Source organism: Hyperolius riggenbachi, chromosome 6 (genome assembly GCF_040937935.1).
Source record: "Hyperolius riggenbachi isolate aHypRig1 chromosome 6, aHypRig1.pri, whole genome shotgun sequence".
Lineage (NCBI taxonomy): Eukaryota > Metazoa > Chordata > Amphibia > Anura > Hyperoliidae > Hyperolius > Hyperolius riggenbachi.
Genome location: NC_090651.1, coordinates 33,380,708 through 33,403,407, shown reverse-complemented (window position 1 = coordinate 33,403,407; position 22,700 = coordinate 33,380,708). Strand labels below are relative to the sequence as shown.

Genomic DNA, 22,700 nt, shown 5'->3' with positions numbered 1-22,700 from the left:
ATACATAAAGAATTAAATAAACATGCCGGCGGGGATCAAACCCCACCAACAGAAAGCTCTGTTGGTGGGCAGAAAAGGGGGGATCACTTGTGTGCTGAGTTGTACGGCCCTGCAGTGAGCCCTTAAAGCTGCAGTGACCTAATTTGTGAAAAAATAGCCTGGTCACTAGGGGGGTAAAACCTGTGGTCCTCAAGTAGTTAATGGGAGGCCACACCCGTGACTGCTGCAAACGTAAGCACTTGTTATTGACCTGAGGAAGCGGGCTAGCACCCGTGAAATGCGTTGTCTTACTGTGCATCATTAAATCGTTATATCTACCCATGTGGTTTGTTTTTTTCTGGAGGTAAGATTTATCTACTCCTACCCAGTATAATCTAGAGATTAGAATATATTTCAGGGCGCCTCCAACAGTTCGTTTTAGCATTTCAGGTAACTAGGAATGATCGTTGTACAGAGCACTCATGTATTTACCTGCTCCATTATCCAGAAGCTTAAGCGAAATGGGCGTGCCTCTTTCTGGAGTGATTGTGGCGGTCACCTTTGCGCCTGTCACCGGCAGAAGTCCTCGGCTTATTGATGCGTAGACAGACATAGGAGTGGGGAAGCGGTTTGTATCTGTGTTCATGAAGACCTCTACTGTGATCGGTGGCAGAAGAGGATCAGCAGCGCGGGATGTCACCACCAGGCCAAAGACCTGACTAGAGGCAAAGCTGTTGCAGACCTCATAGGCCCAGTCCCCATTCTGCAAACAGATCATGAGGATATATTACAGGTACAGGATAATTACATTATACCCCAGAAACTATAATCAGATGCACAATCTGGATAAACTACTAGGAAACTAATCTCTAAAGCCTCATCTACACAGTAGATCTATTATGCTGGATCCACACGGTGCGTTCGCGCACTCGATTTCCTGCTCAATTCCCTTCGATTCGTTTATTTCCAACATGTCCGATTTGGATTTCGATGGATCGTTAGGTAGATTCGCATGCAAAGTATGCCAAATCGACCTAACGATCCATCAAAATCCAAATCGGACATGTTGGAAATAAACAAATCGACGGGAATCGAGCAGGAAATCGAGTGCGCGAACGCACCGTGTGGATCCAGCATTAGACGGATCTATTAGATAGTTTTTCAACTGGTCCAATCAGATTGCATTAGAATTTGCAATCAATTTTAAGTACTTATCAAAGCTGAAACTATTTGGACATCACAGGACCAATTAAGAGCTAATACTGTGGTTGACCAAGGGCCCCGGTGCATTCCCTATTGCTACACCACTGTCTTCTGCATTTCTCCTTTTGTTCCTAGCAGTTAGCGAAAATCGCAACTAAATTGCATTGTTTTTGAAATGCAGTGTAAAAGAGACTATTTCACATCAAAAGCACTTAGATTTTCTGATCACCAGCGCTTTTTAGGGCTATTTCACACCAAGAGTGCATTTCAGGTGTTTACTTACCCCAAACTGGACGTATACATCCAGTGTAGTTGTGGAGACTGCACCACCAATTTGTTACTAAATGAGGCACATGTGGTAGGCCTGAACGATTTTAGGAAAATATTAATCGATTTCTGTCCAAAATCACTATTTTGATTCGGTTTACGATTTTCTTCAAATCAAGCTTTGTTCCCCTCTGTGTCTCTCTGTCCTCCTCTCTCTCTTTGTGCACCCTTTGTGTCTCTCTCTGTGTCCCCTGTCCCTGAAGATGCAGCAGTGCTGGGCATACCTACCAGCACGGGTCCAGCAGTGCCCATCTATCCACTTAGCTTCCTGCAGGCTCTAATGCATGGTAGTGTTGTCCGGATCATGAACGATTCGGATCTTTGATCCGAATCTATTTTGTGAGTCGAATCATCCGAATCATCAAAATGAGTGATTCGGATCGCAAAAGGGGCGGGGCCAGGAGCGACACGCCCCCTCTCAGCGGACAGCGGGGTCCTGGAAGCAGAGCTGAGATGGATCGCTCTGTTGGATGGGAGCCAGCCTTGCAGGGAGACAGGTAGATGAGAGAGAGGGGACATGGGTGCCACTGCCAGATATGTGTAGAGCACACATACTGGCTGCAATGTGCTGCTGATTATAGGCTGTCTGTTCCGTAGTTGTGCACAGTGAACACATTGGAAGCTTTTGGCTCAGCACAGCTCAGTAACTTTGCAGGCACTGTGATTGCAGCGCAATATGATCCTCCTGTACTCGCTCTAAAAGCTGCACTTTACTTCTGGGAATGCTTTGGGGAATGCTTTCTTTCACTGTGCGACGTTTGCATTCAAAGCACACAGATGAACATATAGGTGAAATATATGTAAAGCATATGACTGCAGCATGTGGGTATTGTGTACAAACAAACATTTCTGCTCTCTGCTCGTCCCTCCTCCCTTCTCTGTCCACTCCCTGCCCTCTGTCCATCTTCTACCCTTCTCTGTGTGTCCACCCCCTCCCCTTCTCCTGTCCTGCTAGTCATTTCACCCCGGAAATGCTTCCGTAGTAAAATGATCCGAGATTCGGATCAAAGATCTGGATCTTTTCAATGATCCAATTCAAATCATCCGGATCATTGAAAAGATCCGAACTTCCCATCTCTAATGCATGGCATACTTCCTGTATGTCATGTGACATACAGGAACCAGGAAGTATGCCGTGCACAAGAGCTGGCAGACGGCAAGAGAGGATGGAAAACGTTCGACCTCTGTCAGAAGGTACGTCCAACGCTGCCGATGCTGCGGGCTGCACGTGCTGAGACTTGGGGAAAGTTTGAAGCAGTTTCTTCAAACTTCCCCATGTAAAAATAACGTCACCGCAGAAATTGCCACTATGATGATTCCGAAATTGTGAGCTTCGTGATCACGATTTCGATTTAAATTCAATTTATCTTTCAGGCCTAACATGTGGTATGATTTTAACCACAACGAGTTGTAGAATACATTCTGATTTTTTTTTTCAGCTTGCACCCACATAACATAAAAAATAGGTCAGGACAGACTCAATCCAACATAAAAAGTTATTTTCAAAATTATGATCATACTTAGGAAAGTGGCAGACTATAAAAGAAAAAAACATATATTGTTACCTTAGGAATTTAACTTTTTAAATATGAATGCCATAAGGGTATATTGCTATTATTTTTTGCAAATAAGGTCTTGTAATCAATGATAGTTTACAACGAGAAAGCAAAAAACACAAAACAGAAAAAGACACCTTTATTTCCAAATACGATATTGTCGCCATACATTATATTAGGAACATAATCTAAATGTTGTAATAACCAGGATGGATAAGCAAATTCAATTTGTGGGTTAAACTTACAGTTAGCACTGTTTATTGTAAAGCTATGATGGATATAAATGGAGGAATCGTTTGTCTTTGTCCATTTTCCCCTTATTTTCCCTTTAAAATGCATAGAAAATAAGGTAATTACTAAACAAAAATATCACCCAGTAAAAGCCTAATTTGTCCTGAAAAAAACAATGTATAGATTATTGAAGTGTGATAAGTAGTAATAAAGTCATTGGCGAATGAATGGGAGGAGCACTGATATGTGAAAATTACTCTGGGGCTGAAGTGGTTTGGCCCCTTTCCCATTACGGCGTAGCATCACTCTCCCTCAACGCCATGGCCATTAATCTCTATGAGACAGGCCTCAGTACCTGTGGTGCAATGGGATGCAAAGTAAGATGTTCAGGTGATTCAGAGTGTTGCCGAGCGGTACGAGTGATACTGCATGGCACAAGATTGCATGGGAGTCTATGGCACAGCCACAATCTTTACAGATTGCTGCGGTAGCGCTGCAGCACACTTGCGCATAATGACGAAATCCCATAACACCCCTCCTGTCTGGAACTTTGCATGTGACTGAGGGGCCAAACTTTCGGGAGGTATGCAGATTTCCCTGTCTGCGTAATCTGCCGCAGGGACCAATCTGCATGTAATGGTGTGGTGCAATGCGCTGCGGCAAGTCCCTGCACCAGGAGTGCAAGTGGCCTTAAAGAGGAGCTGTCAGCCTTGTCATCTTAAAAAAAAACCAAAAAAAAAAAACATATACCGGGTATATATATATACATATATATATATATATATATATATATATACATATATATATATACATATATATATATATATATATATATATATATAGATAAATACTTGCTTTACTTACATAACATATGTATTACCCTGTCCACATTTTGATTTTAGTGATTTTTCTACAGTAAAAAAAGAGAAAATCCTTAGCATTTCCCATTTTAACTGTGGCTATTTTAAAGACAATCCTGATGTCATTTCCTCCCTTCCTCTCCTCTGCCTGATTGCCTGATTGTGTATACATTGCCCACCCTCCACTATAGAAAGTGCATTGTCTCAGCATGAGACATATTGGCCAATCAGAGAGGAACAGAGGTGTGGGAGGGGAAACAGGAGGGAAAGAGGCTTCAGCCAATCAGGCTGCATTAGTTAAGTCTGAGGGGATATCAGAGAAGCAAAAAAGGACAACCCAGCATGCCCTGCAACTTCCTTTTTATGTACCAAATTTTGTGTGTACCAACTAAGAGTCAGGTAAACTGGGGAATGATCATTTATCAACAAGAAAAGTAATAGTGATTTTAACTTTTGGATTGCCTGGTTAGCATCCTTATTACTTGTTTACCAGATAAAAATAAAGAATTGATTTCTGATTTTATGCCCGACAGTTACACTTTAGGATAAAAAACCACATTACCTTGGCCAGCCCGGGGATTCTCAGCCGGCTGAGGTGGGAGTTGTTGTAAGTGGAGAAGCTCCCTATAGAATACAATTTTCCTTCAGGGTCTTCCAGCTGGATAGATGGTTTAGCAGACTGCCAGGTCACAGTGAAGAATGTCTCCTCCCCCACTGTGCTGTCAATCAAAACAGACCCAGCGTGGCATCTCCCTGTTTCTACAGTGAGGCTGTCACTTATGAGCTGAAATAGAAGGACAGAAGAAATCAGCCGAAGGACTTGTTATATATTTTTGTTATATTTTTTAAAGAGGCCCTGTAGTGACATAGTAGAATGCAGAAATTATTCAGGATACCCACTTTTATGGTAATTTTCCCGGTTTCAGCACCAGAAACACTTCCTATATCTATATAGTGTTGTATATTGGTATGTAGCCCCACCCTTCCAGCCTGGGCTGTTTAGCTATGTGGAATTCTCCTTCCAGAGCATTCTGGGAGACCAGGTATATTTTGTACTGGCTTTAGAACTCTCAGTAAACAACCATTCCACAGAGGTGCACCTGACAGGATTAAAGATGCTGCCATCTGTGGTACATTTCAGAATGTAAATTGGGGTAAGGAAAGATTTTACAATAAGCAAACGCAGACTAAATAATTTATAAATAAATATTGTGAAAAATAATTTTTTATTAAATAAGCTTTTTTCACTTTTTTCAGTCTGCATTAAAGCACGTTATTTTTTCACCCCTACCGAAGCCTCCATTCAGGAGGTGAAACATGTAGAGTTTTCTTTGGTTGAGGGTTATAATTATTTAGCACAAGAAAGGGAAGGGTTCAGGTTCAGTCCTAGTTTAGTCGAAATCCCCTATGGGACTCCTCCTCCATGCTACAGCAAAGTCCCAGAACCGGAACGCTCAACTAACCGTCATGCCTGAAGGGATAAAGGGGACTGTTTTTTGGGGCTTTTGCAGTGATTAAAATACTCAGCGAGTGTCCAGCGGCATCTTCTAACCTTCCTGTCGACTTTCTGGCATCCATGCATGGCTCCCGGCTTGTCACATGACCCGCTGTAGGTCAGATGACACACCAGGAGACATGCATGAAGGACCCTGGGAAGCCGCTTGGAGCATCAGGAAGGTTAGAAGATGTCGCTTGACACTCGCCGGACACTTGATGAGTATTTTATGTAGCACAGACGGGCGGGGCTGGATTTGAGCCAAGGCCACATAGGCCATGGTCTAGGGCACCACAGGATCAAGGTCGGGTGGGCAGCAAGCTATACTGGATGGGAGAAGGGTCATCAGGCTATATATATATGGAAGTGGGGAGGGTCATCTGGCTTCTAATACTAGAGGGATGGGGGAGGGGTCATCTAAACTGGAGGGGGGTGGTCATCTGGCTAACTATACTGAAGAGGGGCGGCTCCTGACAATGGCCTTGGGCGGCAAAGAGTACAAATACAGCCCTGCAGGTGGGGAAGTTAGTACTTTTTTTGCCAGTTGCTCAAGCAACTGGTAAGCACATGTATCCGGCACCAAGCAATCCCCACCAGTGCCGAATACCGGGGATTTATTGTAGTTAAAAAAATACAAAAAATAAAAATCTGTCAGCGCTGCTGTAATGAAATGTAATGTCATGTAAAAAGACCTGCAGAGTCTTGTCCCACGAAGCCGCCCCGAAGAACCCGCACCACTCCCACTGCCTGGCCCCGCCTCCCCTCTCCCCTCCGAGAAAAAATGTAATGCAGTAAATAGCTTGGTGTCAGGGACGTAGCACTAGCCATAGAGCTGCTATGGGGCCCTGGAGAAGAGGGGGCCCAGGTGGTACTTAATGTATTCACCATTAACCTCTGACTTTGTCTCGGTGCCCATTAACTATACTGCATGCAGTGTTGATTGCATGAGAATGTAAATTGCCCAATGAACTCATATCCATAGGGTAGGGGCAGGTGGTGCTGCTGAAGAGTGCCTATATCTGAGGGCCCCATTAAAGTTTTGCTATAGGGCCCCATGATCTCCAGCTACGCCACTGCTTGGTGTTTTTCCCGGAGGAGAGAAGGGAGGCGGGGCCAAGCGGCTGAAGTGGAGTGATGCGGAGTCTTCGGAGCGGCTTCGTGGGACGAGACTCCGGAGGTAAATACAGTATAACTTTTCATTAAAGCAGCGCTGACAGATTTTATTTTTTTTGTATGGACGTCCTCTTTAAGCAGTACATTGTGTGTCACTTTAATAATGGTTGTCTGTCCCTGCCTACTTTTCAGAGATTTCCAATGAAAAGTTACATTTAGCTCTAGCCTCCTCAAGGGTTTGATTCATTGGACCTGATTCACAAAGCGGTGCAAAGTGTTTGCACGCCTGTGAAAAACCCTTTATCACGCCTAAACTCAGTTTAGGAGTGATAAAATGAAACTCGCACGAAATTCCCGCGTGTGGGGTATGGTGCAGTGCGCGCGATGCGCCCATTAAACCCTATGGGCGCTGCGTGCGGAATTGCACGATTGCGCGCACAAAACTTTGCGCGTGGGACTTTGCGCGCGATAACCAGCACAAAGCGGTGCTAACTCAGCAGTGCAAAGGTTATCACGCCTAAAGTCTTTTAGGTGTGATAACTGAGTTATAACCGCTTTGTGAATCAGGCCACTTGTGTTAGTTAAGTTCAGGTCAGAGTGTTTTTATACACGGCTAGTGGCAAAGATAGTTAATACAGACTACTAGGGCATTGGAAAGCTGGGACACACTACTGGGGGGAAATCAGATTTTTATTTAAAAAAAAAAAAAAAAGTGCTACTTTCTTCTAAACAGCAAGGAAAAAGCAATACCTGGTAAACTCTTGAGGAAGGATCTCCATTTTCGTTTGCAATACCAACAAAAGCATCAATCAGATCATTTGATTCAAGATTATCAGTTGCAAAATGATTTAAACCACCTGAAAAAAAAGTGCTTATAATTATTATTGCTAAAGATAATAATATGTTATTGTGTTAGATTATTGATTTTGGGCAATCACCGACTAAATAATCTGTAAGGGCTTCTTCAGGAACTCCAGCCTAAACAAACATACTGTTATTAAGTTACATTAGTTATGTTAATTAAAATAGATGGATAATATAATCTCTTACCCACCCTGCTTTAAAAGAACAGGCAAATGTTTGATTTCATGATGGCAGCCATCTTTTTGGTGGAAAGGAGGTGACAGGGAGCATGAGACACAGTTCCAACTGTCCTGTGTCCTGAGCACCTCTCCCAGTTGCTAGGCAACACGAATAACAACAAAGGAAATCCCATCATGCTTTGCACAGCATCAGGGAAAAACAGCCTGGCTTTTTTTCTTTGATGGGTGGAGCTTAGCTAAAAACGCAGCTAAAAATGATGCTTTGGTAAGAAAAACAAAGTTCTGATGCTGTGAAACTGTTAAAGAAACACCAAGCCTTTTCAGTTCTGCTGAGTAGATTTTTAGTTCAGAGGTTCACTTTAAGAGCGCTTTTGGCTTTTTTTAAGCGCCAGCGATTTTCAAAATCGCCCCAAAAGTGCTTGTGCAATGATTCCCTATGAGAGTGTAAACACATTTTAATTGGAATAATAAGATAAAAAATGAAAAAAAAAAAATATTTTTCCATTTTCGGCCATTATAGTGTTAAAACAAAACGTTCTGCTGTGGATAAAAGCCACACATTTTATTTGCCCATTTGTCCCGGTTATTGCAACGTTTAAAATGTTTCCCTAGTACAATGTATGGCGCCAATATTTAATTTGGAAACAAAGGTGCATTTTTTCAGTTTTGCGTCCATCATGATTTATAAGCCCGCAAATTAAAAATCAACAGTAATATGCCCCCTTGAAATAAATATTAGAAAAGTTCAGTCCCTAGGGCAACTATTTATGTATATTTTTTATGTAAATACGATTTACGTAAGTATGTGAATCAGACATTGTATCTTCCTGTTACAACAGGAAGATACAATGAGTGCAGGCATTTCATAGACGACGGCGTTCATTGAATCGGGGACTCAGATTAATGAATGGGAACTTCTCATTCACGTCCCCGCTAACCGGTGGCAACGGTAGCGTGCGCGGCCGCCCGCTCCCATTCACTAACTTTCACGTCCCTGCGACTTCAAATGAAGTTTCCCAGTAGATGATTATACTGCACCTGGGGCAGTAAGTAGTAATTGCAAATTCGACAGAAATATAGTGTTACAATTTTCTGAGAATTTGTATGTTTGTGACCTCAACTATCTCTCTTTTGTATCATTTTAGGGTTGTATTTTGTATATACTATTTCGCATATCCTATTGTTTACTCAAATGATATTTAGGCCCAGTGCACACCGAGCGGTTTTTGGAGCGATCCGCCGGCCGCATCCGCCTACAAAAACGCTTGTCATGTATTGCAATGGGATGGTGCACACCGGCGGTTTGCGGTTTTTGCCAAGCCGCAAACGCGCCTCCTGCTGCGCGTTTGCGGATTTCGGAAGCGTTTCGTCCTCAATGTAAAGTATAGGAAAAACGCAAACCGCTCTGAAAAACGCTACTTCAGAGCAGTTTGGCAGGCATTTCTGTTACAGTAGCTGTTCAGTAACAGCTTTTACTGTAACAATATGTGTAATCTGCTACACAAAAACGCACCCAAAACCGCTAGGTATGTTTAGAAAACCTCTCTACACATGCCTAGAATCGCTCTGAAATCAGCTCCCAAAACCGCTAGCGTATTGCGGATCTGCTAGCGGTTTTGGTGTGCACTGGGCCTAACTCTTCTCTTCGGTACCCCGCTGTTATGACTGTAGTGAAGCTTCAATCAGTGTGTACTGTTTATCTTCAATAAAAATGTTTGATAGCAAAATAATTATGCAATGTTATAAAAAAAAGAAAAAAAAAAAGCTATATATCTAAAAATTTAAATACGGGGCCCTTTTCTTTGCTACTAATGTTCTATTAATTATCAGTACTACACATACAAATCATACCATCATAAGTTTATTTTCACTTCATTCACTTTAAAGAGAAAGGCATGTTCTCTGCCTCATGACATGCCTCTGTGTCTCCCAGACACCGTTCTCTGCCCCCTCACTGCCGCGCTATAGCCCCCCCCCCCAGATTGGCGACATTATTTATCGCCATTTTGGAGGTAAACAAAGGGAGAGGGATTCCCTGTTCAAAAAGCCCACCAGGGGCGTTCCTTCACGTTTTCCAGAGCTGCCATTGGGCAGCACTCTCTCCCTGGCCGCGCCCCCTGCTGCTCCCCCGCCTCCCTGCACGCTGAATGAGAGAATGAATCTCATTGCAGCGTCGTGACCTGTAGGCCACTAAAGTGAAAGTGGGCAAGCTCAGGTAACCTATTTTTTTGGGGAGCTCACCTCGGGCTCTCTTTAGGGTATCCATACACTGCTCGATTTCTGCCATTGATATACAGCCGATTCGACTCTGATCGAATCAGCTAGAAATTAATGCAGCAGGTAGCATATTCGATCCACCAATAGATCGATTTCTGAATGATTTCGACATATTTAATCGATTGGTCCGGACAGAAAATCTAGGTCAATCAGCTGCTGGTGGCAGATTGATGGCTCATAGCGTTGCTTTGGATCGAATAGAGCAGCAATGCATTTTGATGGATGTTCAATACATTTCATACTAAATTCTATTGGTAATCTGTTCCTAGTGTGTGGCACACATCACATTCATTCCTGTCAGATTCGACCTGACCGGCATCTGACAGGAATCTCTCTGATGGTCGAATCTGCTTTAAATCTATCAGTGTATGGCCACCTTCACTCTTTTTTATTATTATTATTCCATTGTACGCTATAAAGGGGCCCATACACTGGTCGATTTTAGCGTTCGATCAATTCGATCAAATCAATTGCAAATCGATGCACAGTCGAACGTCAATCGATTTGCAGCCGATTTTGATGGATTTGATCTATCTGACAAGATGGAAAATCTAGGTTGATCTGCTACTGGCAGCAGATCGATGGCTCATAGAGTTGCATTGGATCTAATGGTCCAGTAATGCATTTAGATAGATTTCCAATAGATTTAATTCTGAAATCTATTGGAAATCTGTTCTTAGGCCTGGTGCACACCAAAAACCGCTAGCAGATCCGCAAAATGCTAGCAGATTTTGAAACGCTTTTTGTTATTTTTCTGCAGCGTTTCAGCTAGCGTTTTGCGGTTTTGTGTAGCGGTTTTGGTGTAGTAGATTTCATGTATTGTTACAGTAAAGCTGTTACTGAACAGCTACTGTAACAAAAAACGCCTGGCAAACCGCTCTGAAGTGCCGTTTTTCAGAGCGGTTTGCGGTTTTCCTATACTTAACATTGAGGCAGAAACGCATCCGCAATCCAAAATCTGCTGCAGCCCGGGAGTATGCGTTTCTGCAAAACGCCTCCCGCTCTGGTGTGCACCAGCCCATTGAAATACATTACCCTAGCGGATCCGCACCCGCAAGCGGATCGCAAACCGCAGCTGAACCGCTCTGGTGTGCACTAGGCCCTAGTGTGTGGCCCACATCAGATAGATTCCTTTCAGATTCGACCTGACAGGCATGTGACAAATCTATCTTATGGTCGAATCTGCTGCAAATCTATAAGTGTATGGCCACGTTAAGACCTAATTTGTGTCCAGTTTTCAGTTGCTTGAATTTACCCTTTTAATCAACACATTTCTCACCTGTCATATCAGCGATGTCTTCCAATACTTCTGCCGCCTCCCAGCTCAGAGCCACGACATGAATTATGGCACCGCTGCGGGTAATGTCAGAAAAACACTGGCTGGTCTTAGTGTGATCAGTGCCATCTGCCAGCAGGATGACTTCAGTCCCATTCAATGATCTGTAAGGCCCTTTGTTCTCCTGAAAAAATAAGTGCTGATGTCATTTCTTTACTGTAAAATGAGATACATGAATGGATACTGGAAAAGGAGAGATGGCAGACTCTGAACTGAAAGAAGGTGAAAATAAACTAATGAAATGAACAATTGTATCTATCCTCCTTCTCCTAAAAATGACTTTTTAAGATATTCCACAAGTTTATTTTATATCTAAGTCTACTTTTTTTCTACTTACTGAGCTGGGTTGAAAAAAAAAAACGGAAAAAGGCAGAAGTGATGTCACTTTTGGCATCACAGAGAAGCAGTAAAGATGGAAAGCAGCAGAAATATTATTTTCTTTCTTTTTTTATATATATATCACATTTCTGCTAAATCTTTTTTTTTTTCTTACATTTCTCTTAAAGGACACCCGAGGCGAAAATAAACTAACAAAATAAACGATTGTATCTATCTTCCTTCTCCTAAAAATTACTTTTTAAGATATTTCACAGTTTTATTTTATTTTTAAATATACTTTAAGTTTTAACTGTTTTATTGTTTTTGCTCAATAACACATTCATTGAAGTATGCCAGAGCTAAAAATCTATGAACTATTGACCCTTTTTATCTCTTTCCTGCTCTCAGAAGCCATTATCTGCTAGGAAAGACTATAGTGTGACCCAGTCCTGACTCAGACTGGAACTGCCACTTACATACCTGATGTTTTTTTCAGGCAGAGAAAGAAAAAAAAAGAACACGGCCTAGTGATTTGTGTGCTAGGCACTGTACATACACGTCTATCTCATCATGTCACATGTCACATCGGGTATCTTTGAAGGTTTGCACTAGAACTTCTGCCTTCCACTTAAAGGAATCATCAGGCAAATCTGATTTACTTACCTGGGGCTTTCTACAGCCCCTCGCAGCTGTCTGTGCCACAGGGAGAGCTCCACTCGCAGGGCCGAGGTTCCCGCACAGTGCCGAGGATGACCTCGAGGTCGTGCTTACTGCGCCTGCGTGATGCACTGCTGTCAATCCAGCCCACGTTGTCCACGACATACTGCGCAGGCACAGTAGTTCTGTGCCTGCGCAGTACGCCGCTGACAACGTGGGGGTTGATTGACAGCGGCGCTTCACGCAGGCGCAGTAAACACGACCTTGAGGTCGTCCTCGCACTGTGCAGGAACCTCGGGCCTGCGAGTGGAGCTCTCCCTGTGGCACAGACAGCTGCGAGGGGCTGGAGAAAGCCCCAGGTAAGTAAATCAGATTTGCCTGATGATTCCTTTAAAGTGTAACTGAAGTGAGTGACATGATGAGATAAATGTGCATGTAAAGACCCCACCCAAACCTGCTTTTTTTTTTTAACTGTAGATAAATAAAAAAACCTGGGGCTTCTTCCAGCCCCCTGAAATCTTCCTGGCCCCCTCGTCACCATCCCGCACACTGCCATTCCTCCGGTGTTCCAATGCTGGTGCCCCCATGACGCGCCGCGTATGTCCTCTATAGCGCTCCTGTGGCTGGCAGCACTCTGCACTTGCACAGTAAGCAAAAACGACTTGTTCTCACTACAAGAGCTTTTCTTAGCGCTTTGTGATTTTAAAAGCTCTTGCTAATGTTATCCTATGTGAGTGTTCACACTGGAGCAATGTGATTTCGTAAAAATCCCCCCACAGCATTGCATTAGCAAGAACTTTTCAAAATCACTAGCCCTCACTGCACATGCGCAGACTGCTCTCGGTCCAAGGAGCGCGCTAGAGGACGCACACGGCCAGCAGTGGTGATTTGATCAGGTTATGAAGGGGGTAGCAGAGGAATGGCAGAATGGCTCAGCGCAAGCGACCAGGAAGGCTTCAGGGGGCTGGGAGAAGCCCAAGGTAAGTAAATATGCAATTTTTTTTTTTTTTTTGCTGCTGTAGGTTCACCTTAAAAGGGCACTGCAGTGACCTATGGTAAAATGCATTAACTTATTCAGAATACCCACTTCTACAGTCATTTTTCTGGTTTCAACATCAGAAGCACTACCCGTGATGCTTAGCATAGGCTATTTAGCTATGCAGAATTCTCCCTGAGAATTCTGGGAGACGAGGCATTCTTTTCACTGGCTTCGGAATTCTCAGACCTCGCACCTGACTGAACATGCACGGGTGAATGGTGCGATGCGCTCATCCTGCCCCGAGCTCTCAAGCTGCAGGACGACCGCAGCGCATAATATGAGAAACTAGCCTAAATGCACCGAGAAAAATATTTACCTCAAATGCTACACGAATACCACTGCAGAAGTATGATCCGGACTCAGAAGCAACCGTGGTTGGGAGAGCCAATGTCAGAGCCTCACGGTCGGGACTGCCTCTGATCTTTGTGAGATGACACAGGGCGAACCCATAAGATGAGTATTCTACAACGCTAACATACGTTCCATTAGCGATGGCCTGATTGAGGAACACATCTGCAGCTTGGTGAACTCGCCAGAGACGATTATTCTGCCAACGAAAAGAGGAAACGGCATTTAGTGGATCACATCTGCAGGACAGTATGGGAATATAAAATATGAATTAGCCTTAGAGAAACGGTAGCCAAGCATTGAACTTCATCCCAATCAGTAGCTGATACTCAGTGGCGTAGCTAAGGAGCTAAGGAGCTGCAAGTTTTACAATGGGCCCCCTCCCCCTCAAGCACTCTATACACAGCAATTGATACGGCGCACCAAAACCTGCCAATGGCAACTACAGTGTCAGAGGTGCAAGAAGGGGATGAGGAACAGTTTGCTAATGATTACTACTATTCAAAGTATCTATAGAAGTGATTATTATGAGCACAGGACCAATAGAGAGCTAAAACTGTAGTTGAGGGAGGGCCCCTCTGGCCCAAGGGCCCCGATGCGGTCACAACCTCTGCAACCCCTATTGCTATGCCCCTGCTGATACTCCCTTTCCCATGAGAAATCTTTTCCTTTTCTCAAACGATCATCAGGGGGCTGTATGCCTGATATTGTGGTGAGACCCCACCCACAGTGTGATGTCATGACCATGGTGCTGACATTACACTGTGGGAGCCTTGATGCATTGTGGGAAATAACAGCTGTATGCAACTGCCAAAAAAGCAAGCAGCAGCTACTTCCACTAACATCACTTTCCAGCAGTACAAATATCACCATGTGATAGATGTCAGAATGTAAATCAGGGAGAGGAAAGATTTTACAATGGACAAACACTGACTAAATCACTTATACATAATTATTGTAAAAATGAAGCACTTTTGTTTATTACGTTACTTTCACTGGAGTTCCTCTTTAAAACAGAAAGTATTTGCAGTTATTTGGGTTTACCTGAGCTAGAAGGAACTCCCATGATGCTTCATTCCTGCTCAGTGAGTGAAGATGCAAATCATTCATTTATTTCTCAGAAATATTGTAAAACTTGCAGACAGCTGTTTCAGGCTAAATTGGCATTCATTAGTGCAAGGCATGGAATTCTAGGGTTCTATTGGAAGGACTTGGGAAAAAGTTGTCATGGTGAACTAGAAATCACTAGAATTCTTTTTACTCCTACAGCTGCATGGGCGTGACTCTCACGTCTGGGGCTGTTGCTGCACGGATGTTCATGCACTGAGCTGGGTGCCGCACGATCCAGCATGTGCATCAGTGCGCTCCCAATTCCCGCCGAAGCAGGAGGGATTGGTGGAAGGGGAGATATGTCCCCTGAGCCAATCCGTGCCTGCATAGAGAGAATGATTACTGTTACAGTCAGTAACAGCGGGACAGTCCCTCTTTGGGAGCCCTGTCCCTCTGTCCCTCTTTCCTCCTCACTTGTCCCTCTTTCAGGACTTTGTCCCTTTTTCTATGTAAATATGTATATTTCTCTACTAAAAAAATGTGTTTGATTGACTCTAAACTTTATTCCCATCTTTTAAATTGATATATTACTAATTTTAAAATGTTACTATGAAGGAAAATGACCCAGGATAGAAAGGACCAGTATGGTTTGAATCATAAAACATATTTTTCTTATGAAATCTTTATGGTGTGCATGACTAGGGGGTGTGTGCCTGGGGCGTGATCAGGGGTGTGGCAGGGGCATGGCTTAAGTGCCCCTTTTTCTCATCTCAAAAAGTTGGGAGGTATGCGATCATTCTCTGAATGATGAACACAGGAAGTCATTGACTTTCTGTAAAGATCATGCCCTCACATGCACAAGATCCTCCCCCCCCTACTGCAGCAGCATTGGTCAAAGGTATTGTGATCCCTTGACTTCTGTGTCTGCAGTGATTGGCCCAAGGGATCATGTGATCCATTGGCCTATCAGTGTCCTCCCGTCCCTCATTACTGCCAGGGCTGGATTTCTGGCAAGGCCACATAGGCCATGGCCTAGGGCACCAGAAATTTAGGGGCGGCTCAGTGAGAGGCAGTAAAGCTGTTCTATACAGCCATCCCTATCTACAAGGACAGCTTTAACCTTTGAACTCTCTGTCCATTACTTGTGTCATCCCTGCAAGTCCTGTAAGCTCTATCCTGCAGGGACACATCAGCCTAACTCAGATGGAGACACAATGGGTCCATCATTAACGAGATGGCAAACATAACATAAGAGTTCTTAAGGAAAACATAAGTTATCTATACGCATATTACTGAAATAGTTATTGTCTGTGACATCCAATGATGGAGAGTAAGGAGAATTCTCATTGGGGCACACAGAAATAACAACCATACAGATAGTATAGTTGGCCTTGGGCGGTAAAAAGTACAAATCCGGCCCTGATTACTGCTAGTAATAGTGATCATTGATACAAAAAAAGCTAACAAATGTGTAAATAACATTTTTTAAAAAAGTGTTCACGAATGTGACCTCTCACATTTTGATGTGTCTTATAGCTTGAACCCTGTCACATAAAATTTAAAGAGGAACTGTAACGACAAAACGTCCCCTGGGGGGTACTCACCTCGGGTGGGGGAAGCCTCCGGATCCTAATGAGGCTTCCCACGCTGTCCTCCATCCGTCAGGGGTCTCGCTGCAGCCCTCCGTGCAGCGGTGACGTAATATTTACCTTCCTGGCTCCTGCGCAGGCGCTCTGATGGCTGTCGGCTCCGAAGTAGGCGGAAATACCCGATCGCCGTCGGGTCTGCTCTACTGCGCAGGCGCAAGTTTCCGGCGCCTGCGCAGTAGAGCGGACCCGACGGAGATCGGGTATTTCCGTCTATTTCCGTGCCGAAAGTCGCCACAGCGCCCCCGCTGGAGCCAGCAAAGGTAAATATTGAAGCTACAGTCGGCTCTGTCGCCGGCTGTTCGGAGGGCTGCAGCGAGACCCCCGTGGGACAGAGGACGGCGTGAGAAGCCTCATTAGGATTCCGGAGGCTTCCCCCACCCGAGGTGAGTACCCCCCAGGGGAGGTTTTTGTTGTTACAGAGTCTCTTTAAGCAGGGACAAATTCAATTCATCATTCACAAAAAATGTAATTTTCTAAATTATGATTAAACTTGGGAAAGTTTCAACAAAACTACATGAGTCGGTATCTTACAAAACACCCACTCTTGACAGCTTCTGGCCTAATCCGAAGAGTTGATAACATTACCTTTTTTTTACATTTCTTTGTCAGATACATTTAGTAAACATTAGTAGTAGTGATGAAATTGAGCTCCCTCTACTCCTATGCGCAGTTGAGAAGCGATCACTAGATAGATATTAATATATAAATACAGCAGCTATGCAATAAAATGCAATCGCAGCTTTCAAAACAGATAAACTGTACTTTAGGAACTTGTAATTTGTAAACAAATTATATTACTTGTGTACAAAATCAAATATGGTAACTGTCGGGTAATAAAAAGTAGGAAATCACATTTTTATTGAATGTTATGTCAGAGTTTTATCCCACTTTAATAATAAAGCAGTGGTAGCTCATACCCCGGCCATGCTGCCAGATACATCTAGCAGCAGAGTGATCACTCGGTCTCTGTAGCGCAGGATGGAGATGACCGGTTCTGGAATGGCGATGTCGTCCGTGGGAGGGGTCAGAGTGATGTCACTGGATTTCTCAATGATTTCCCATGTACTGCGACAGTTACACATACGGTTCTGCATGGTGGGAGCTTCCATATTGTGAGTGATGTCCGAACAGAATCCAGAGATCTGAGAAAAAGGAAGAATATTTTTGAAATGTATTCTTACAGGTGAGGCTCACATTCACAGAGGTGCAAAGCGTATATTGGACCTGTACGAGTGTGATACTCCCATTGTTGAAAGCCTGATGAAGCGGGATCTTGCCCGTGAAACGCGTTGCGATATTGTTCGTGGAGTATGTGAATAAATTGTTTGTATCTCAAGTGACAGCCTCAAGTCCATTTTTGAGTGGCCGGTCCACCACCGCCACCCGAATGTTTTAAACTTTTTAAATATCTTTTACTCTGTTGGCGCCTTTGTACATCTATCAGTCAAGTTATCCACCCTGGGTGGAAGGGTGACAAACCCTTTTTTCCTTCTTCAGAGAGCGACATCTTAATCCTGAGTGGGGACAGGTCTAATCTCCCCACCTGCCTATACAGTGGTTGCCTGAGCGGTAACCCATGTTTGTGAGTATAATACTTACCTACCATATCCCCCCCTTTTGATCCAATACATACTACACTATATTGGGCTCTCGTTTTTTTTCTCTTTATATTGTTCAATACTAACTACAGTATACACTGCATGCTGATAGAAAAACTAGGGAAAAAAGACATATTGCAATAATACCAAGGACCACAAGATGGTGACAGTGTAGCACCCTTTTTAAAGAGGAACCAAGGATTGAACTTTTCTTCCCAATCTGTAGCTAATAGCAAAGGATTTTCCTCCAGAAATCTTTACCTTTTCTCAAATAGATCATCAGGGGACCCCTCCCACAGTGTGATGTCATGGTCAAGGTCCTGACAGTTTGCTATCTGTGAACTTTATGGGATATAACGTCTGTTTCCAACTGCCTCACATTGTTAGCGGGTGTGTTGATAGATAATGCCAGTTGGTGCTGTCTGCTTTTTTTTCTCCATGTCTGCCAGCAGTAAAGATGATGACCTGCAGGCTCAGGGTTTATCAAACAACATGAAAGTATTACACCATTACACGGTGGGATTCAATCATTTCTTTATCCATTTTTTAACTTTTAAAGGATACCCGAAGTGACATGATGAGATAGACGTGTGTATGTACAGTGCCTAGCACACAAATAACTAGGCTGTGTTCTTTTTTTTCTTTCTCTGCCTGAAAGAGTTAAATATCAGGTATGTATGTGGATGACTCAGTCCTGACTCAGACAGGAAGTGACTACAGTGCAGGGTTGCCAACCGTCCGTGAAAGTACGGGCAGTCCGTACTACAGACAGGAAATTTCCCCTGTCCGTAGTTGTCCGTACTTCAGGACCAGCGTCCGTCTAAAATGTCAAGAGCCGCGATCACCGCGGTTACACAGGCAACCTGGTCCTGAATGACAAGTCTGTAAGAAGCCTCAGGCTTCTATTTCCGCCTTCCCTGCCGCCCTCCAATCAGTAGCCCTGATTCTCACGCTGGTGCCTCTCTCCAGCCAATGAGAGACAGGCAGCCAGCAAGCCCGCCCCTTACAACCCCGTCCAGGAAACAGCTCAGCAGCAGCTAGTGATGGGAATTCCGGCTCTTCTCAGAGAATCGGCTCTTCTGAATCGGCTCCCATTAAAGAGCCGGCTCTTACGGATCTGAATCGCCTCTTAATTAAATATCACTAGACACCACTCAAAATCGGATTAAAAGCCCCGCCCCCGTCTCCATGCCAACTCCAGACTACTTCTCTGACTGAGGCAATCCCTCCTGCTACTGCTCTGCTCAGCCCCAAACACTCCTACAAGCTGCAAGAGGAGGACTACATCTCCCAGAATGCCTCAGCGCCCTTTATTACGGAGCAAAGCAGAGCTAAAAGGGGCGGCTGAGGCATCGGCTCTTCTCAGAGTGAGCATCGGCTCCTCTGATTCACTTCAAAGAGCCGGCTCTTAGAGCCGGCTCGTTCGCGAACGACCCATCACTAGCAGCAGCTGTAGTGGGGAGAGAAAAAGATCAGCGTGCTCTGTTCAGCTTCAAATTCACCCGTCTTCTAAGCGCCTCTCCCCCAGAGCAGCTGTGCATCCAGATCTCAGCACAGGAGTCACGTGTGTCAGCAGCGGTGACTGTGACAGGCAGAAGCTGATAACACCCTACTATCAGCTTAGAGATCATTCTGTACCTCATAACGGTAACCAGGCATCTGTTCCTTGGGAGTTCCTTGGGAGACTCCTAGCCAGACTAAAACTTGTTACTTAATTACTTTCAGGTAATTTATAGCTTTATGAATCGTATTAGCTCTGTTCAAAGTTGTAGTTCAGACCCTGCTACATCTAGTGTCTGCAGTAAAAAGAAAAAAAAAAAGGCAAATTGAATTTCACCACTCTAATTCAGTGCTTTATAAAATCCCAGGGGAATGGGAGCAAGTTATTTCTGGTTGTAAATTCCCATACAATTGCTAACACTAGATATGATAGTAAGTGTGCATCTTGGAGTTCCAGGATTTTTTTTTACTAGCCTTAAAGTGTAACTGTCGGGCATACAATTAAAAATTGATTCTTACTTTTTATCTAGTAAACAAGTAATAAATACTAACAGCAGCCAGACAGAGCCAGGTACTATGTGGTGAGGCCAGTATGTGTGACAATTTATGAGTTGCGTATCTCATCTCTGATCATTCTGGTAAACTCCACCTTTTCATACCTCATTGTTCTTACACTGGATTCCTCTGTCCACGTTAATAGCCTTTATTCACAGTCAGCTACACGCTGTCCACCCTTTTGCGGTGGCTTTATTTTGATTCACGTTTTACTCTCTGTATTTTTTCCTGTACCTCAGCATTCTCCACTTTGTCAGCACCTCTCCTCATTTGATTTATATCTACTGTACCTCAGGCACTTAGCACTTTTATTGATGTTTGCACATTACTTGGTTAATTGCACACTTTGGTATCTACACTGTCTGGTTTACCTGCACATTTGTGTAATATATACCTTGCTCCTTCTACAAGGGTTTGAGCTACGGTTTATGATATGCCCAGGATTGCTTGGCAATTGCTTTAATTTGCACTGTCATTTGTATACTTTAACAAGCATCATGGATTATTACTACATATGATTATTGTGCGCTGTACTCCTATTTTAAATCTCATCCATATTATTATGTATTTACATAGCACTGACATCTTCTGCAGCACTTTACAGAGTACATAGTCATGTCACTGACTGTCCTCTGAGGAGCTCACAATCTAATGTCTACCATGGTCATAGTCTATGTCCTACCATATTATTATTATGTATTTATACAGCACTGACACCTACTGCAGAACATTACAGAGTACATAGTCATGTCACTGACTGTCCTCTGAGCTCACAGTCTAATCCTACCATAGTCATAGTGTAATGTCCTACCATATTATTATGTATTTATATAGCACTGATATCTTCTGCAGCACATTACAGAGTACATAGTCATGTCACTGACTGTCCTCAGAGGAGCTCACAATCTTATCCTACCATAGTCATAGTCTAATGTCCTACCATATTATTATTATTATGTATTTATATAGCTCTGACATCATGCTTCTTTTATGGGGAAACAATTCTTCCCAGTTCACGTGGGCTGCTTCACTTGAGCCTTATAGGGGAACTGAAGAGAGAGGTATATGGAGGTTGCCATGTTTATTTCCTTTTAAGCAATACCAGTTGCCTGGCAGCCCTGCTGATCCTCTGCCTCTAATACTATTAGCCATAGCCCCTGAACAAGCATGCAGCAGATCAGGTGTTTCAGACTTTAAAGTCAGATCTGACAAGACTAGCTGCATGCTTGTTTCTGGTGTTATTCAGATACTACTGCAGAGAAATAGACCAGCAGGGCTGCCAGGCAACTGGTATTGATTAAAAGGAAATAAATATGGCAGCCTTCGTATACCTCTTACTTCAGTTCCCCTTAAAGCAGTAATGACCTGTTCAGCTATATTTCTTTCCTCCTGAAATTCACAAGAAGCTGTAAAAAGCCCGCTAGTGACCCCGCCCCTGACTCCACCCCCTGTCCGTCCAAAACTTGGGGTGTCCAGATTTTTTTACCATTTTGTCCAGGAAAAATGTGAAATTGGGTTGGCAACCTTGCTACAGTGTGACCCTCACTGATAAGAAATTCCAACTATAAAACACTTTCCTAGCAGAAAATGGCTTCTGAGAGCAAGAAAGAGGTAAAAAGGGGAATTTCTTATCAGTGAGGGTCACACTGTAGTCACTTCCTGTCTGTGTCACGACTGAGTCAGTCACTTACATACCTGATATTTAATCAAAAAAAGGAACACAGCTTAGTTATTTGTGTGCTAGGCACTGTACATACACATGTCTATCTCATCATGTCACTTCGGGTATCCTTTAAAAGTTAAAAAATGGATAAAGAAATGATTGAATCCCACCGTGTAATGGTGTAATACTTTCATGTTGTTTGATGCACCCTGAGCCTGCAGGTCATCATCTTTACTTCACTGAACAAACACATGTCTATCTCATCATGTCGCGTGTCACTTCAGGTATCCTTTAACGTTCCAATGTATTGATTTCTTTTCTGCCCCCTACTGCTATCTTTCGATAAAGTTCTTCTTTAAGCCTGGTACACTAATTCAATTTTGATTGGCCAATTTTACCAACTCCATATAGCATGAGGGCTAGCAGATTGTGAATACTATGAGCAGAGTGTGAATGTAAACTCTCATACTACATGGAGGTGGTAAAATTGGTCAGCCACTGACCAATCAAGATTGAAGGTGTGTAGCAGGCTTTAGATCCCTAGAGAGGAAATAAGCAAACTTCTTGCATCAGTTTTTGCCATTATTAAGTTTAATGAGGATGATAACATTTTTTGGCTAACTAAGAAGAAAAGGAGTACAGTAAGGTTTTGGGTGGGCAGCCTTCATCAGCCTCAATTCCTTTTCTTCTTAGTTAGCCAATAAATGATTCCAAACCTCTTTCTTCTACGGATGGCCAGTGGCGTTGCTAGGATCCTAAGAGAACCGGGGCCTTTTTGGGCACTTCACTGACTCCAGCTGGAAAATGGGTGTGGCCACACACCAGGATTTGGGTGTGGTCATGGAGCCAAATTTACATGAACTTAACAGCGGCCTAAGTAGACCTACCCAGCAAAATGTTGGA

At 43.5% G+C, this 22,700-nt stretch overlaps 2 protein-coding genes across 4 annotated transcripts in view; one reads left to right on the top strand and one right to left on the bottom strand.

Annotated features, from left to right (window-relative positions):
- Positions 1-22,700, top strand: part of LOC137520767 (cytochrome P450 4B1-like) — a 121,972-nt gene that overhangs the window by 38,661 nt on the left and 60,611 nt on the right. Inside the window, exon 1 of one of the 3 annotated variants that reach the window (XM_068239107.1) lies at positions 19,485-19,804. The exons of the other annotated variants lie outside the window; for them this stretch is intronic. The gene's annotated coding sequence lies outside the window, so the exon portion shown is untranslated. Of the gene's footprint in view, positions 1-19,484; positions 19,805-22,700 lie in introns of those variants that run through there. 3 annotated transcript variants of the gene reach the window in all.
- LOC137520766 (calcium-activated chloride channel regulator 1-like) overlaps positions 1-22,700 on the bottom strand; it is a 49,819-nt gene that overhangs the window by 13,521 nt on the left and 13,598 nt on the right. The window contains exons 6-11 of the mRNA XM_068239102.1: positions 17,399-17,623; positions 13,751-13,981; positions 11,364-11,544; positions 7,515-7,621; positions 4,719-4,940; positions 472-742 (exon numbers count right to left, since the gene is read on the bottom strand). Of these exons, the coding sequence (XP_068095203.1) occupies positions 472-742; positions 4,719-4,940; positions 7,515-7,621; positions 11,364-11,544; positions 13,751-13,981; positions 17,399-17,623 (1,237 nt within the window). The remainder of the gene's footprint in view (positions 1-471; positions 743-4,718; positions 4,941-7,514; positions 7,622-11,363; positions 11,545-13,750; positions 13,982-17,398; positions 17,624-22,700) is intronic.